Source organism: Papio anubis, chromosome 3 (genome assembly GCF_008728515.1).
Source record: "Papio anubis isolate 15944 chromosome 3, Panubis1.0, whole genome shotgun sequence".
Classification (NCBI taxonomy): Eukaryota; Metazoa; Chordata; class Mammalia; order Primates; family Cercopithecidae; genus Papio; species Papio anubis.
The window spans coordinates 178,214,912-178,233,556 of record NC_044978.1 but is presented as its reverse complement, the minus strand read 5'-3'; the positions used below and the strand labels follow the sequence as shown (position 1 = coordinate 178,233,556).

The 18,645-nt window shown below is 44.9% G+C and overlaps 1 protein-coding gene across 2 annotated transcripts in view; it reads left to right on the top strand.

The window, feature by feature from the left end:
• The window catches only part of EVC2 (EvC ciliary complex subunit 2), a 143,792-nt gene that overhangs the window by 119,463 nt on the left and 5,684 nt on the right, over window positions 1-18,645 (top strand). For both annotated transcript variants that reach the window (XM_009206511.4, XM_017958562.3), the window contains 3 exons: window positions 9,680-9,894; window positions 11,347-11,434; window positions 17,735-17,931. In XM_009206511.4, the coding sequence (XP_009204775.3) occupies window positions 9,680-9,894; window positions 11,347-11,434; window positions 17,735-17,931 (500 nt within the window). The remainder of the gene's footprint in view (window positions 1-9,679; window positions 9,895-11,346; window positions 11,435-17,734; window positions 17,932-18,645) is intronic.

Genomic DNA, 18,645 nt, shown 5'->3' with positions numbered 1-18,645 from the left:
AACCTTGGCAGTTGCCATGGTTTCGTTGGCAGTATTGTTTCTTTCATTATGCTAGGGAGGACAACAGTGTACCTTCCAATTAGCACATCCTAAATGCAACAATATATTGGGTTATTTATTATTTTAAAAATTCTAATTATTAGCGTTATCGCAACATGCTACATTCTTTCCAAAATGTGAGAGGTATATCCACAAAACAAAAGCTATTGTAATAACTGTTTTGGTGACTAATTTTAGGTCTTTTATGTGTAGATTTTAGAATCTCATTGATTATATATTATTATCATAATTACATATAGTGAGGAAAAAACCCCTCACATTTATTGAAACCCTAGTGTGGGGAGGGAAGCGCTACTAAGTTGTGAATAGACATGCTCTCACTTAAGTGTACATAATTCTTTACTTAGTTATACTTAAGATTATTACTGAAGCATAATTAATAAGAAGTTACAATTTTATGCTACTTTACAATTATGCTGTTTGTCATTATATTCATCATTTAGCTGTGCAGTAAAGTAGATCTTGTTATTATACTTAGTTCTCAGGTAAAGAAACTGAGATTGGGGCAGATGGCAGGTCAAGTTCTTTGTGAAGACCACATGACTGATTGTGAAAGGAGCCAGGAATGGAATCTATTTCTGACTTCAACCCATTATGTCATGTCTATGGACTACACCAGTTGAGTTTGCCATGTGAGGTTCCCATTACTTTCTTTAAAACGTAGCAACAGTAGATGCTGAAAAGTCAAAAGTATTTCGGGAGTGGGCAGACACTATGCACCCTGCACTGTAACAACCATTTCAGGGATAGAAAGGAAGCAAAAGCATTGTAAGTAATTCCAGCACAAAATAGCCAGGTGCTGGACATATAAAAATGAACATATCTTTAATGCTTTGTGAGCTCACAAGGGCCTATGGAAGAAAATCCCTAAAGATATGCAAGATATGTCCTAGATAAGGTGAACTCACGGAGATAGGTGGGGGCAAATTCAGGAGCCAGGTTTACCTCGGAACAAAGGCTGAAACCTGCAGCACAGAGACTTGGGATTAATTTTGGAGGAATGGGAGATGAGGCTGTGGGATGTCTCAGTTAGTGAGAACACCCAGCAAGGGGTGGGAGGAGAAAGCCGCCTGCTGGCAGAACCCATCTCCACACCTGCTCCAGGTGAAGCTCTTCCTGTGAGTTTTTAATCGAAGGCCTCTGCTAACATGAAGAACGAATCCAAATGCATTTTAGCCATCCAGTCACGAAATCTCCGAGGTGATAAATTAAAATAATTCCAGGTTAGTTCACTATCCGAATGCAAAGACAAATCCTCTCCAGAAAAAAAATATTCTCAATGGGGTAGCTCAGGATTTCCATAGATCAAGTTCAGCCGAATGTGAGCTCTCAATTGAAGAAGAAAGTCACCGAACACATAAAGAAGCAAGGCAAGATGACCTGCATACAGGAGAAACAAACAAAGCCAGATTACGATCCCTGAATACTTTAGAGATCCAAATTATCAACACAGAATCTAAAATAATAATAATTTGTGAAATTGTTAAAGATATTACAAAAATGATTTAAATTTTTTTTTTTCTTCTGTTTTTCAGACAGGGTCTTACTCTGTTGGGCAGGCTGGAATGCAATGGCCCAATCTTGGCTCACTGCAGCCTTGACCTCCTGGGCTCAGGCAATCCTCCCACCTCACCCCTCCAAGTAGCTGGGACCACATGGGCATGTGCCATCATACCCAGGTTTTTTCTTTTTTTTTTTTTTTTTGGTATTTTTTTGTAGAGATAGGGTTTTACCCCATCTCAGCTGGGCTCAAATGATCCTCCCGCCTTGGCCTCCCAAAGTTCTGGGATTACAGGTGTGATTTAAAAATTTTATTCACGTGGAGCATATAGTGAGTTTAACTTGCATATATTTAATAAAAGACTCAAAATAACAAGAACAATTGCTAGAACAGGGAGAAATTGATAAATCTATCATCATAGTGGGAAATTTCAGCATACTTCTGTCAGTGGTTGATTTATTGATCAAATGAAACACAGGTAAAGATATAGATGAACTAAACAACACAATTAACAAGGTGTTTTAATGCACATATAAATAATCTTATAGCCAAAAAATAATGAATCTATATCTCCAGCACACATCAGAACAGTTAAAAACAATTGACTATACAATATTATTTTAATACCTTTTGACAAGGGGAAATTAAGTTTAATTCATTTTTAAAAAGATGATTATAAAGTGTCCATAATTTGGACTTTGGAAATTTTAAAATTGATTTTGAAAAATCAATTTTAGGCCGGGCACGGTGGGTCATGCCTGTAATCGCAGCACTTTGGGAGGCTGAGGCGGGCAGAACATGAGGTCAGGAGATCGAGACCATCCTGACTAATAACAGTGAAACCCCGTCTCTACTAAAAATACAAAAAATTAGCTGGGTGTGGTGGCGGGCGCCTGTAGTCCCAGCTACTCAGGAGGCTGAGGCGGGAGAATGGCGTGAACCTGGGATGTGGAGCTTGCAGTGAGCCGAGATTGTGCCACTGCACTCCAGCCTGAGTGACAGAGCAAGACTACATCTCAAAAAAAAAAAAAAAAAAAAAATCAATTTTAGAGGTTGATTTTAGAAAAAAATCAAAATTTTAGAAAAAATCAATTTTACAAATTTATTTTAAAACATGCTTTTGAATAGTTTACAGGTCAGGGATAACATAATGGAAATTTAAAAATACAGAGAATAACTGTGATATATGAAATTGTGTAAAATTCAGCTAAAGCAATTTTAAGAGGAAAATTTGTGCCCTAAACTGATATTAGAAAAGAAGAAAGGCTCACAATTAAGATTATATAAAAAGGGGGAAAATAACACATGTATTGTTTTTTATTTTGTTTACACCATGTTTCTTCTAAAACATACAGAAATTATACCTCAATAAATATATGTTTAAAAGTATGTGCATTTTGGGAGTCTGAGGCAGGTGGATCACCTGAGGTCAGGAGTTCAAGACCAGCCTGGCCAACACAGTGAAACCCTGTCTTTACTAAAAATACAGATATATCCTGGTGTGGTGGCACATGCCTATAATCCCAGCTACTCTGGAGACTGAGACAGGAGAATTGCTTGAACCCAGGAGGTGGAGGCTGCAGGGAGCTGAGTTCATGCCACTACACTACAGCCTGGGTGAGACAGAGCAAGTTTCCCTCAAAAAAAAAAAAAAAAAAAAAAAAGTGTGTTTCTTCTGAAATACAGCATAAACAAAATAAAAAACAAAACTACCATAGAATTGAGAAAGTGAAGAGATTTTTTTGAGAAAAGTCTAATAAAATATACAAACCCTTGGCAAGAGCAATCATTAAGAAATATAAAAGACAATAATATTAAGAATATAAAAAGCAACATGACTATAGATGCAGTAGAGTTTTTTTTAAATAAGAGAATGTTGTCAACAACTTTATACAGATGAATTCAAAAACTAGAAAAATGCAAATCACCAAAATTGGCTCAAGTAGAAAAAAAAATGTCTATATAACCCTGTTGTCATGAAAGAAATTGATTCAGTACTTTAAAATCTTCCAAACCCACACAAAAGACACCCAACTCATTGCCAAAGTTTAAGGTATTTTGCCAATCTCATATATTAATTATTCCTGGTGTTAGAAAAATAGGGAATATTCCTCAACTCATTTTATCACGCTAGATAACTTTAACACCAAAACCAGACATGAACAGCACCAGAAAGAACAATTGTACTTCAGTCTTGCATGTGAACATAGATGTACCATTTGAAAACAAAATAGCAAGATACAGCCATCTATAAAAAATTAATACATTATGGACAGGTTGGGTTTATTCTAGGAAGATAAGGTTGGTTTAACATTAAAACATCCATTTACAAAATTCACCTGATTAACAAATTAAAAGGGAGTGACTCATGTGATCATTTTAGTATATAGAGAATAAGTCTTTATATTAGTCTATTCTTGCATTACTATAAAGAAATACCCTGAGACTGGGTAATTTATAAAGGAAAGAGATTTAATCAGCTCATGATTCCACAGGCTATACAGGAAGCATGATGCATCTGCCTAACTTCTGGGGAGGACTCAGGAAACTTACAATCATGGTAGAAGGTAAAGGGGAAGCAGGCATGTCTTACATAGCCAGAGCAGGAGGAAGAGAAGTAGGGGGAGGTGCCACACACTTTTAAACAACCAGATCTCATAATAACTCCATCACGAGAAGAGCACCAAAGGGATTGTGCTAAACAATTCATGAAGGACCACCGTGATCCAGTCATTTCCCACCAGGCTCCACCTGCAACACTGGGGATTACAGTTCGACATGAGATGTAACCCCACCCAAATACCATGTTCTTCTCGCATTTCAAGATATAATCGTGCCTTCCCAACAGTCCCCCAGAGTCTTAACTCATTCCAGCATTAACTCAAAAGTCCAAAGTCTCATCTGAGACAATGTAAGTCCATTCCACCTATGAGCCTATAAATTAAAAAACAAGTTAGTTACTTCCAATGATGCAATGGAGCCATAGGCATTGGGTAAATGTTCCTGTTCCAAAAGGGAGAAATTGGCCAAAAGAAGTGGTTACAGGCCCCAGGCAAGTCTGAAATGCAAATGGTAGTCATCAAATCTTAAAGTTCCAAATAATCTCCTTTGACTCCATGTCTCCTATTCAGGTCATACTGGTCCAAGGGATGGGCTCCCAAAGCTTGGGCAGCTCAGCCCCTGTGATTCAGCCCCAACAGCTGCTCTCAAGGGCTGGTGTTGAGTGCCTGCAGTATTTCTAGGCACAGGATGCAAGCTGTCAGTGAATCTACCATTCCAGAGTCTAGAGGATAGTGGCCCCCTTATCACAGCTCCACTAGGCAGTGTCCCAGTGGAGACTCTGTGTGGGGGCTCCAACCCCACATTTACCTTCCACACTGCCCTAGTAGAGGTTCTCCATGAGGGCTCTGCCCTGGCAGAAGGCTTGTGCCTGGACATTGGGGCTTTTCCATATATCCTCTGAAATCTAGGCGGAGGTTCACAAGACCCAACTCTTTCATTCTGTGCACCTGCAGGCTTAACACCACATGGAAGATGCCAAGGCTTACAGTTTGCATCTTGTGAGCAGTGGTCCAAGCTGCACCTGGGGTCCTTTAAGCTGAGGCTGGATGCGGGGAGCAAGGTCCCAAGGCTGCACAGGGCAGCGGGGCACTGGGCCTGGCCCAAGAAACCATTCTTATCTCCTAGGCCTCTGGGGCTGTGATTAAAGGGCTGCCGTGAAGGTCTCTGAAATGCTTTTAAGGTCTTTTTCCCATTCTCTTAGCTATGGTGGGCTGCAAATTTTCCACACTTTTACACTCTGCTTCCCTTTTAAATATAAGGTCCAGTTTCAGGTCATTTCTTTGCTCACACATATGAGCATAGGTTGTTAGAAGCAGCCAGGTCATACCTTGAATGATTTGCTGCTAGATATTTCTTCCACCAGATACCCTAAATCATCACTCTCAAATTCAAAATTCCATAGATCTCTAGAGTAGGGGCACAATGCCACCGGTCTCTTTGCTAAAGCATGGCAAAAGTGACCTTTACTCCAGTTCCCAGTGAGTTCCTCATCTCGGGTTGAGACTTCCTTAGCCTAGAATTCATTGTCCATATTACAATCAGCATTTTGGTCACAACAATGTAACAAGTCTCTAGGAAGTTCCAAAGTTTCCCTCATCTTTCGGTCTTCTTCTGAGCCCTCCACACTCTTCCAGCCTCCTTTGGTTACCCAATTCCAAAGCTGCTTTCACATTTGCAAGTATTGTTGTAGCAGTGCCCACTCCTCAGTACCAATTTTCTGTATTAGTCTGTTCTCACATTGCTATAAAGAAGTACCTGAGACTGGGTAATTTGTAAAAAAAAAATGTTTTAATTGGCTCATAATTCTGCAGGCTGTACAGGAAGCATGATGCATCTGCTCAGCCTCTGTGGAAACCTCAGGAAACTTACAATTATGGCAGAAGGCAGAGGGAAAGGAGGCACGTCTTTTGTGGCTGGAGCAAAACGAAGAGAGAGTGGAGGAGGTGTTACACAGTTTTAAACAACTAGATCTCACTATAACTCACTCACGGTCACAAGAACAGCACCAAATGGATGGCGCTAAACCATTCATGAAGGATCCACCCCCATGATCCAATCACCTTCCAGCAGGCCTCACCTCCAACACTGGGGATTACAGTTCAACATGAGATTTGGGTGGGGACACAAATCCAAACCATATCAGTCCTTAACTGAATTTAACACCCATTCAAGATAAAACTCCGTAGCAAATTAATAATAGAAGGAAACCTCCAAAGCCCACAGCAAGTATTATACTTGAGGTGGTTAGCATGGAGGCGGATCACTGCCCTGAATTCCAGATGGAGGAAATAGAGCCTGCAGAAGGAAGAGCAGGTCCAAGGTCATTTAGTGAGTTAGGGGCAGAGGGAGACACCAGGAACATTTAGCCTTCAGTGCATGATTCATCTGCTCATCCTAAGTGCCCAAGAAACACCCTCAGTACAGCCCTAAAACACATAGTTGTGCTTTTTACTTCAAACCACACTGATTTCTATTAGTATAATAATTGGAGAGTACGACACTTACATTTGTTATCTTAAAACTCTTGAGTAACTCCTGCCTCCAGTTTGTTTAGAACAGAGTTAGTGTGTCCTGAGTTGGGAGCAGCTGATAAATCAGATGATGCCATATTATTAAATGGGTGGTAAGGCAATGCATATGATTATTGCACCCTTACTTGAGTTTGCATTTGAAATGAAGACAGCCTGTTGTTTTGTTCCAGATATTAGACTTGCATTCTGCAATTTTCTCATTCTGTGTAAACCACTTTCCTATTGGGAATGGGCTTTTAGGCTGTTAAACATTCAGGAGAATTAAAAAAGCATGAAATAGAATGCTTTGGAAGAAATTACTCCTAAGAAAACTGTATCCAGCGCACCTCATCTGATGAAAGATTTAGACTCATTTTGCGAACTTGGAACATATGCAAGGCTTAGTTGGATGAAAGGGCCAAGTGACAATGATAGGCAAATTTAAATGGGATAGAGTTACTCCTAACAGATAATGTGACCCCCAAAAAATGGTACCCACTGTATTTGCATTTCAATGTAAATTGTGTGTTTACTTTCCTGAGCCTTACTTGGCATCTTCTTTGTTTATTGTTTTGAGACAGAGTCACTGTCACCCAGGCTGGAGTGCAGTGGTGTGATCTCAGCTCACTGCAACCTCCACCTCCTGGGTTCAATTGATTGTCCTCCCTCAGCCTCCCGAGTAGCTGGGACTATAGGCATGCACCACCATGCCCAGCTAATTTTGTATTTTTAGTAGAGACAAGGCCATGTTGGCCAGGCTGGTGTTGAACTCCTGACCTCAAGTGATCCTGCCATGTTGGCCTCCCAAAGTGCTGGGATTACAGGCGTGAGCCACTGCGCCCAGCCTTGGCATCTTCTGATCTTCCCTCTGCCTTTCTTCCCATGTACCACTGGCCACCATCTGTTGATTCTGCCTGGGTTTTATCATTTCCACCTTTGGCTGCTCAGCCTCACTAGTCTGATGTATCTAGACCGGAACAACAGAAATAACCTTGATATTAGCCAGCATCAGTGGAGCTCTCGTTATGTCCAAAGCAGTGGGCTAAGTGTTTAAACCTCATGTCCATCCCATGATGTTTTCGTACCCACTCTACAGATAGAGGAGCTGAGGCTTAGGAAGGTTAAGTCATTTCACCAAGGTCCCACAGCTGAAAAGCAGACTTTAAACCTCCCTCCAAAGCCCATGCTCCTGTCCTAACTTCAATTTCTGCTTACCTCCCTTTCTCCCTACTCTAGTTACCCCTCTGCACGGTGGCCAAGGGGATGTTTCTGAAAAATAAAATTGATGATTCACAGCCCCATCTCCAGCTCTACATTAAAAAATCCCACCTTTCACCGCTCCCTCTCTCAGATCCTGCATTTTAGCCCTTAGACCTTCTTGCTGCCCCCTGAGCATTGGAGACACATTCAGGCATGTGTCCCTTTGAAGGACCTCTGCCTAGAATGCTTCTGCTGTACCTCCTTGAAGACTCCTCTCCATATTCTAAGACAAACCCAAATGTTACTTCCTCTGTGAAGCCATCCATGATTCCCTCTGGCAGAGCTGGTCTCTTCCAGCTCCCGTGAGCCTCCCTTCTCCTCGAGGTGGGCTGGGGCTGGCATCTGGGTAGAAGTGGGATCTCTGCCTCCAGCTCCTGGCCATGCTGATAGCATGACAGCACATACTGCTGGAACTCCACTGGACTGTGTTTCCTTGTGGGATGCTGCAGCGAGAGGGATAGTCATAGTTCCACATCTCAGCATACTAGGAGCCCTGCTCAGGAGTTCTCGAAGGCTCAGCACCCAAATGCCTGGGTAGGATAGAAGGCTCTCCATGCTACAGAGAGATGCAGTCTATCTCTGGCTGATTTTCTTCTGTCATGGTTCTTGAATAGTGTTTCAGTCTTTAGGGGGCTTTGAGACCCTTTTGAGTGTTTGATGCAAGCTTTGGCCTCTCTGCAGAAAGGCAGACCGTTTTGTACCTATTTAGGAGGATCAAGGACCGTCCTCCCCTGGTGAAGTCCAACCAAGGCCTCTTAGGATTTAACACCCTATCCACCTTCCAGTCCTAATTATGTACTGACCAATGTGGTAAATACTGGGTTAAATGTACCTGCATTCTCCAAGGCCTGGGGCCCTCCTGCCTCCCCTCACCACCCACCTAAGCAGGCTGTGGACAGTTTCTTGTGTGAGATTATCTAATCCTGGTGGCCTAAGAATGCAGATTACTTCTGTTTGGCCAAGAAGAGACAGTGTAGACTAGTGGTCAAGAACACAGTTTCAGAGCCAGCTAGCCTGGCTTCAAATTCTGGATCTGCCACTCAATAGTTGCATCATCTGGCAAATTAATTCAATTCTGTCTGCCTGTTTCTTTACCTATAAAGCAAGAGAACTAAGAGTATGTATTCTGAAGGGTTGTTATAAGGGTTCAGTGAGATTCATGTATGAAGAGTACACAGAGCAGTGCCCAGGACGCTGACGGTAATGGTGGTGTTAGCCATGGTTGCTGTGTTCCAACTTGGCTTTCATCCATGATGGTTGCATGCAGATACCCCACCATATGCAGTGACAGGTGCCAGCCACCAGGCACTTTGCAGACAGGGAGAAGGAGACACAGCCCTGCCCTCAAAGAGCTCACACTCTAGCAGAAAAGCACAGGACAGTGATTTCAGGTGACAGGAAACGGAGTGCATGCAAGGGGTAGTGAGTGGGCATGTGAGAAGAGGGCATCTACATCTCCCAAGGAACTCAGGGATCCTTTCACTGAGGAGCCCTTCACCAAGGAGGTTTTTCTTAAGCCGAGGGGTGAAAGAAGACTGGGGATTGGTCAGGCAGATGGAGAAAGGCACTGCAGGTGGAGGGAATGGCCTATGTGGAGGCATGGAGGTGACACAGGGGTGAGAGATCGTGGTGCACTCACATTGCACCACGTGGCACAGCTGGATGGGGAACCAGGCAAGACAGGATCATGCCAGGCTTGTAGCGAGACACCCAGGAGGTCAGATTTTGCCCTGCAGCCCACCTGCCTTGTGCAGTGGGGTTCACCCTCTGCCCCCTCCTTGTGTAGGAGCTCCAGGAGCTGGAGAGGAAGCTGGAGGACCAGCTGGTGCAGCAGGAGGCGGCCCAGCAGCAGCAGGCCCTGGCGAGCTGGCAGCAGTGGGTGGCCGATGGGCCCGGGATTCTGAACGAACCTGGGGAGGTGGATTCTGAAAGACAGGTCTCTACTGTCCTGCAGCAAGCCCTGAGCAAGAGCCAGACGTTACTGGAGCAACATCAGCAGAGGTACGCTGTGTGCCCCATGGTACCTGAAGATATTAGTCCCCAGCAGGCCTGGAGAACCTGCATCTCCAACTCAGCCCGACCGTACACACCTGGGCTCTCACCCTCTTGCCTAAGGTGTCATCCCATTGCTCCACACGAGCTGTTAGCTTTGTAGCATACTCCTTCTTCCCTGACACCCTTCTTTTTTAAATTTAATATCATTGACGTTTTACTAAACATAATATTTTTAAACTTTTTATTTTGAAATATAGACTCACAAGAAGTTACAAAGATAGTAGGGAGAGTGCCATATGCCCTTCCCCCAGCTTTCCTTCTCGGTAACATCTGACATAATCACGGTACGTGAATTGACATTGTCACAAGACAGCGGACTAGATTACAGGCCTTATTCCAATTTTACCGTAAACATAGTATTTTATATTCTGCTTTTGTAAAATTATAAGACAGACAGACCCCTAGTCTTTTTGTTGTTCTTTATATTGTTTTTCAATTCACATTAGACACTTAGCCTTGGCTGGGGCATTAAGAATCCTTGGAAAAACACAATTTTTAACAGCTTCATAATTCTCCACTGTGAATAAAATATGGACATGGAAAGGATTGGAGGCAAAGTCTATACACAGTGTGGTTAATTTTTGCAAACACACGCATACACATTAATTGGAAGGAAATAGACCAAATTTCAATGGATATGGTTTCTGGGCAGTGAAATTCCAGATTATTTTCCTTTATCCTACCACGTTCTTCTGTGTAAATGCATCAAAGTGCAGTTCTGTCCCATTGAAATAATTGTGAGGGGGCTCAATCTGTATTGATATGATTTAACCTGGGATTTTAGGGCGTATAGTATTCATACGCTCCTGGAGGAGATGGCTTGTGATCAAACTTTTGATTTAATTTGCACCTGCAGAAGGTTTGGGGTGTATTAGCCAGTAAGAGCGTGAGGCAGATCCGGGAAGCTGACTTGAATTGGCCAAGGCATGTGTTAAGCAGACCCCCTCGTGTGGGCCTCAGGAAGCCTCATGTGAAAAGGTGCCATCCTTTGATTCTGGGTCCACTTCAACCCAAGGGCACATGGTGGGTGTAGACCCCAGTCGTCTTGGTCATCACCATAAGGACTGATGCAGAGTTTTCAAAGCAGCATCACAGAGATCACCCTGTAAAGCTATAGGAAAGTCTCCTTATAGCTCCCATGAAACTTTTCACTTTGAGGAGCCTTCCTCCTGGGGAACCCTCCTTGACACGTTATTTGCAAATTAGCCTAGGCAAGAAAAAGAAGGCAGTCTTTCTGGCCATCTCTTTCTGTGGACATATTTTTAAAATCATGTGGCTTAGATGTGTGCTTCTTTGTTATTTAAATAACTAGATGATCTCATAGTATCACTTTGTAACATCCCATAGTATTACTTTATAACAAAAGCTAACTCAACGTATATTTTATTTTCACTCCAGTTTGAGAGAGGAGCAACAGAACAGTGTCGTGCTAGAAGACGTGTTGGAAAATATGGAGGCAGACACCTTCGCAACCCTGTGCAGCCAGGTGAGAACCGACTGGCCAGGTCTGAGGCCGCCCCTTGCCAGCACGTCATTTCATGTTTTTCTCAGAATTCACATTTCCTCACCTCCAGGATGGTGATGAAAAACCAGCCTTGGAACCTGCAGAGCAGATGTGTGCAGAGCCTCTAGCATGGGCCTAGCACACAGAGGATGCTCAATGAGTGCCAATGGCAGCAACCACAACCATAATCACGTGTGCCCCAGTCATGTCTTTTCTGTGATTTGGCAGGCACCCAAATATTCTCCTTCTTCTCAATATTTAACTAAGTTTAATATACAAAAAGTAGGTTCTACCAGGAACAAAGTGGGTAAGAGAAAACTGGCCAGAGCCATCAATCAGTGAGACTGCACCCCACACTGCACCTCTTGAGTTGAGATCAGCCAACCCTTCTCATCCTTGGCCGGAGCTGCAGACTCACCTCCCTTCCTGATACAGAGCCCTGAGGCTGTGCACTGAGCCTTATGCAGTCATGTACCTGTCTGCCTGCTACCATTCAGGTTTTATACACATCCTGTGATGGGTTTCCTGTGCTGGTGTCTGTAAGTAGCATGAAATATGACTTCAGACGGTGGTGAATGCAAGCCACATGCCTCTGGAGAGGTGCTTGCTGATGCAGTGATATCAGGGTCATGTTCTGCGATTCTTTCCACGGTTCCTTCTCACAGTTTACTTTCAGAGCAAGGAGGTAAGAGGTCAAAGAACTGCCACCATGCCTGTTCTTTCTCATCAAGGAAGCAAATGCCTCCAAGTCCCTGCAGCAGATTCCCCTCACAACCTGAGAGCAGACCCGTGGGCCCTGTTAGCTGCAGGGGAGGTGCGAGTGACTTACTCTCCAGCCTCTGAGAAGGGAGTCAGCAGGGAGGAGGAGTTGGGGCGCTTTTACGTGTCCAACTGGCTGCATCCACAGGCACACCCAGCTTCCCGAAAGGATTCGTTTCCTATCACTGCTGTCACAAATGACCACAAACAGCAGCTTAGCACAGCTACAAACTTACCTTAATGTTCTGTAGGTCAGAAATCCAACATGGGTTTCTCCAGGCTAAAATCAAGGTGTTGGCAGATTTGCCTGCCTTTCAGAAGCTTTAGGGGGAGAGTCTGTTTCCTGTTCACTCAAGTAATTGGCAGGGTTCAGCCCATGGTGGTTGTAGGACTGAGGTCCTTATTTCTTTGCTGGCTGCCAACCAGGGGATATTCCTGGTTTCCGGTGGCACCTACATTCCTTGGCTCATGGCCTCCTTTCTTCATCTTCAAAGCCAGCAAGTGTCCTCATCACATCTCTCTCTGACCTAACACAGCAGGGAGGGTCTCTGCTTTTAAGGACCCACGTGGTGATTATGTTGGAACCACCTGGATAATCTAAGATAACCACTTTCCCATCCTATCTCAAGGCCCCTAACCTTACTCCCACTTGCAAAGTACCCTTCGCCTTGTAAGATGACATCTTCGCAGGTCCCAGGATGGGACCATGGACATTTTGGGGAGGGGTCATTATTCTGTTGACTGTACCAAACAAGGTGCCAGTGTTATCCCTGGAGTGATGGTGTCCTAACAGGGCAGGGGAGGAGCTGGTGCTTCCTGAACACTGCCATACCTTGAGTATTGTCCTAGGCACTTCTGTCTGTTATTCATTTAATCCTTACAGAAAGATAGGAAACAGGCAGGATTCCCCTGTTTTATGAATAAAGGGACTGAGGCACAGAGAGGTGGTGAGGGCAGGAGGGCTCGCCACTGCTCGTGGCGGGCTTGGGATTCAGCCCAGCGTGGTACTGCACAGATTCGGCTCTTCCTGACCAGCTCTGAAGGGTCTGAAGCAGATGACCACTCCGGCCTGTGTCTCTGCGTAACTGGGCCATCTCCCACTCTCAGCTTTGATTCCCCCGCCTTTTTCTTTGTTACTTTGAGACTTCACAGAAAGCCAGCGTCACCAGTGGAATTTCACCCAGGTTCATTTCTAGATTGTGGGTCCTTTTAAATTGTGAACTCTGTATGCATGTCAGTCTGTTTCCGCTACTATACAAAATTCCTAGACTGGATAATTTATAAAGAATAGAAATTCTTTATCAATTTTCTCACAGTTCTGGAGGCTGGAAAGTCCGAGATCAAGGCACCTGCAGATGCAGGGTCTGGTGAGAACTGCTGTCTGCTTCCAAGATGGTCCCTTGTTGCTGCATCCTCTGGAGGACAGCAAAGCTGTGTCCTTATGTGGCAGAGGGATGGGAAGGTAAAAAGGGCTAAGCTAGTTCCCTGGAGCCCTTTTATAAGACACTAATCCCATTCTTGAGGACAGAGCCCCCATGACCTCATCACCTTCAGAAGGCCCCCCTTCCTAATACAGTGGCATTTGGGGTTAAGTTTCAACATGAGTTTTGTAAGAGACACAAATGTTCAAACAATAGCATCTGCTGAAGAATTGGCTCTATGAGGAATAAATGCTGCCAGACCGGAAGCTCTGGGCAGCAGGGAGCAGGTAGGCTCTTGTTTTTCTCCGTCCCCAACTTGGTGCTTTGTGTAGTCTGCCCAATAATATCTACTCAGCTGCATTTCTTTCTTCCCAACTCCTGTGTAATAAAAAGAGTCCTCCAGAGAAACAGAACTGATAGGATGCATCTCTGTAGAGAAAGAGATTTATTGAAGGAATTGGCTCCCATGATTGTGGAAGCTGGTGAGTCCAAATTCTGCAGGGTTGACCTGCAGGCTGGAGACTCAGGAAGGAGGTGAAATTCAAATCCCAAGGCCATCTGCTGAAAGGATTATCTTCTGCTCAGGGCTGGTCAGCCTTTTTGTTCTCTCCAGGCCTTCAGCTGATGGGCTGAGGCCAGCCACATTATGGCAGGCAATTGACTTCCCTCAGAGTCCACCAATTTAAATGTTAATCTCATCCCAAAACACCCCCATAGAAACAGCAAGAGGAATGCTTAACTGAGCATCTGGGCACAGTGGCCCAGCCAAATGGACACATAAAATGAACCAGCACATCCAGTCTGGAAGATGGCCACTTCACTCCCAGCTCATCGCAGATCTGCAAAAGAAATAGGTACTAAATGAACTCTGAAACAAAAGGGCCGCCACACAGGATTCAAGCACACCAGGCCCTGCATGACTCAGTACTTGAAGTTTTCTTAGGAGAAAAGGCTTGTAGATTTTATCACATACCCTAAGGCATCCCTGTGTCATAAAAAAGGCCAGCAACAATGCTCATGGAAGCCATATTTTGCCATTTTCTTTTTGTACCAGAGAAAAGAATCATCAGGGAAGCTTAGTCCTCCATTTCTCTCCTTGTCCTTCCTCCTGCTGCTCCTTCATTCTGAGGAGACGAGCAGGGAGAAAGTAGGGAGAGAAGCTGTCCACTGGCCACTCCGGGCCTCTCTGTCACCCTCCTCTGCCTAGAGAGCTGTGTCCCTGTGTTGCTTTATGGTCCGTTTCTTTAATTTTATTTGTTTATTTTAATTAGGGAACAGGTGGTTTTTGGTTACATGGATAAGTTCTTCATTGGTGATTTCTGAGATTTTGGTGCACCCACCACCCGAGCAGTGTGCATTGTACCAATGTGTAGTGTTTTTTTGTTTTTTGTTTTTTTGTGTGTGTGTGATGGAGTCTCACTCTGTCACCCAGGCTGGAGTGCAGTGGTACGATATCAGCTCACTGCAACCTCCACCTCCCTGGTTCAAGCGATTCCCCTGCCTCAGCCTCCCGAGTAGCCAGGATTACAGGTACATGCCATCATGCCCGGCTAATTGTTTTGTATTTTTAGTAGAGACAGGGTTTCACCACGTTGGCCATACTGGTCTCAAACTCCTGACCTCAGGCAGTCCACCTGCCTCGGCCTCCCAAAGTGCTGGGATTACAGGTGTGAGCCACCACACCCCGCCTAATGTATAGTCTTTTATCCCTCACCTCCCCACTCATTCTTCCCCCTGAGTCCCCAAAGTCCATTATATCATTCTTATGCCTTTGCATCCTCATAGCTAAGCTCCTGCTCATAAGTGAGAACATACAATATGTGGTTTTCCATTCCTGAGTTACTTCACTTAGAATAATGGCCTCCAGCTCCATCCAAGTTGCTGCAAAGGCCATTATTTCATTCCATGTTTTGGCTGAGTAGTATTCCATGGTGTATATGTACCATATTTTCTTTATCCACTTGTTGATTGATGGGCACTTAGGTTGGTTCCATTATGTTTGCAGTTGTGAATCGTGCTGCTATAAACATGTATGTCCATGTGTCTTTTTCATATAATGACTTTTTTTCCTTGGGTATATACCCAGCAGTGGGATTGCTGGATCGAATGGTAGTTCTACTTTTAGTTCTTTAAGGAACCTCCATACTGTTTTCCATAGTGGTTGAACTAGTTTACATCCCTGCCAGCAGTGTAAAAGTGTTTCGTCTGTGGTCCATTTCTGTCTGTAGATAGTGGCATCCCATTCAAAGCTCATGACCCATGTGGATGCTTTTTGTGTCACCAATTTTAGTAAGACTTGACCCAGTGAATTGACTTGTCTGGAGGATGACTGATCGGGGACTACTGGAACTGGAAGGGCTGTGACAATGGGCTGACCGGTCCCTACATTGACTGGTGGGATCCCAGCTATAAAGGTTTAGACCCCTGCCTCAGGAAGAGGTGAATCTGCAGGGTGTTTATGAAGTTACTGTTTATCCATCTTGTATCCAACAAATGTTGGTCACTCTCTCTGTTCCAGGAACTGGATTAAGTGCTAGGGACAGAGAAGCGTGTGTCACTGACTTCATCCTAAGAGCCTAGTTCCAGAGGCACACTAGGAATGGGACAGTTACAGCAGAGTTGCTTAAAACCAATGCAAGGGACACCTGACCCAGAAGATGGGGTCGGGGAAGACTCATGTAGAGTCCAAAAGAATGGGCTGGAGAGAGAGAGAGAGTAGCCTGGGAGACATATACCCCAGGCTGAAGGAAGCTCATGGGTAAGGGCTTAGTGGCCTGGGCGAGCAGGATGGTCAGGAAGAACGAGTAGTTCAGTGTGACAGTGCTGGGAGGCCATGGATGGGAAGCGTCGGGACGTGGAAGGAGCTTTGGTATTTGGAACAGCACCTTCCCCGTGCCTTCACTGAAAGCATTTACCGAGGTCATAGTGACCCCATGTTTCCAAGTGGTCGAGTCCCTGTCTTTGTTTCTCCTGACCTCTCTGTGGTCTCTGATCCCCCAGCCCACCCTTCTGAACACATTCTCTCCTTGGCTTCTGGCACCTGGACTCGTTCCCTCCCACCGCTGGCTGCCCCGGCGCAGGCCCCTTGCTGGACACTGCTCCTTCTCATGGCCTTTGTGTGTTGGATGCCTGATAGCTCTGTCTTTGGGCCTCTTTTCCTCTCCAGCTATCCAAAGTGCTGGGATTACAGATGTGAGCCACCATGCCTGGCCAAAGCTTCTAATTTTGAAATTATTTTAGATTCACAAGAAGTTACAAAGCTAGTATAGAGAGTTTCAGGGCCCTGCTCCCCATTTTCACTCAGTTTCCCCCAATGGTTCCTGTCAGACAGGATCAGAACCAGGAAGTTGACATCGATGTAAAATGTACGTATAGTTCTCTGTCATTTTATCCTATGTACATTCATGTAACCAGCAGCACCATCATCAAGACACAGAGCTGTCAACCACCACAAAGGCCACCCTGGGCTGCCCCTTTAAGGCCACACTCACCTCCCCTGCCTCACCCCTGGCATCCACTGCCGCTCTCCAGCCCCAAGTCTCACCACGCCCCGGTGGTTCCATGCATGGAGTCACGCAGCACGAGACCTTTGGAGACCGGCTGTTTCCACTCGACGTAATGCCTCTGGGATCCTTCCAGTTCTTTCTTCTGACCACGGAGTGGTATCCTGTGGCATGGGTATAGCACCATGTCTTTAATTGTCCACTGGTTTAGGGACACTTCTGTTGTTTCTAGAGTCCGCACTGCTCTCCTGGTGCCTAATGGCCTCACGGAATGTGAGGAGCGGGAGGAGAAAGTACCTTCGTTTTGAATCACCCTGCTGCAGGACTTTTGCTGTGGGGATTTGGGCACTGCCCCAGTGACTTGAGAGCAGTTGGACAGGATGGACGGAGGCTTTAGAAGGGTCCTGGGGAGCCAAGGTTGCTGACCAAATAGGTTTTTTTTTTGACAGCTCTGAAAGTTCGGGAACATGTTTTCCAGACGAAGCTACTGAAATATTCATCACTCCAGGACAGAATGTCCTCAGAATGTGATAAATTAAAAATGGTGGTTCAAGTTGAGAGGCGGCCAGGATCTGAGCTCCCTCCGTTGTTTCCTGTAGGAGCTGAGACTGGCATCGTACCTGGCGAGGATGGCCGTGGTGCCCGGGGCCACGCTTCGCCGGCTCCTGAGTGTGGTGCTGCCCACGGCCTCACAGCCTCAGCTGCTGGCCCTGCTGGATTCGGGTAGCGAGAGACATCCGGACCACGCAGCTGAGGGCGATGGCGGAGCGGAGCAGGCCGACGTGGGCAGGCGGAGGTGAGTGCCGTGGAGGGGCTGCCTCCCGGGGCACGTCGCTGTCCAGAAGGGGCCCCGTGAGTCCTCGAGGTCATGGGAGGCCCATGTATTTTGCCCATACTTTCTAATTTTGTCACCAATTTATTTTTTAAATAGAATCTTAATAAGTTTACCCACAGCCATAAATATTTCATATATGCCCATTAAAGAAAATGTAAAACATGCATAAACAAGGAAGAAGAGAGAGAAATATCCATGGTTTTACCACCTGGAAAAATGACTGTTAGCATCCTGTTCCATTTCTTCCTCCAGAATGTGTTTCTCTGCAAGTGTGGGAGCATGTGTTTGAGTGTTGGTACGTGTGTGTGTTGTGCATGTAAATATGTGTATTTGTCGAGTGTGGAGTGCACACACTGTGGATACAGCCTTGCTACATTCTGCATTTCAGAATCTTATAGCAGAAGCGATTTTGCTCCTTACCTTTTAACGCTCATGCAAACATCCCTCTATATAATTCTTATCCCATCACTAGATTATATTTCCTCCTAGTGTTACTAATTTAAATTTTATTCTTTCAATGTAATTGACACTGGCACAGGTGGATATTATTTTTACTGGCTCCCCATGCTAATGGGTGCAGCATAGAGCATGTAACTGTCATTCTGTCACTGGACATTCGGTTTGGGCCCATTTTTTCCTTAATTATGGGTAACTCTGCATAGACAGTCTCCTTTA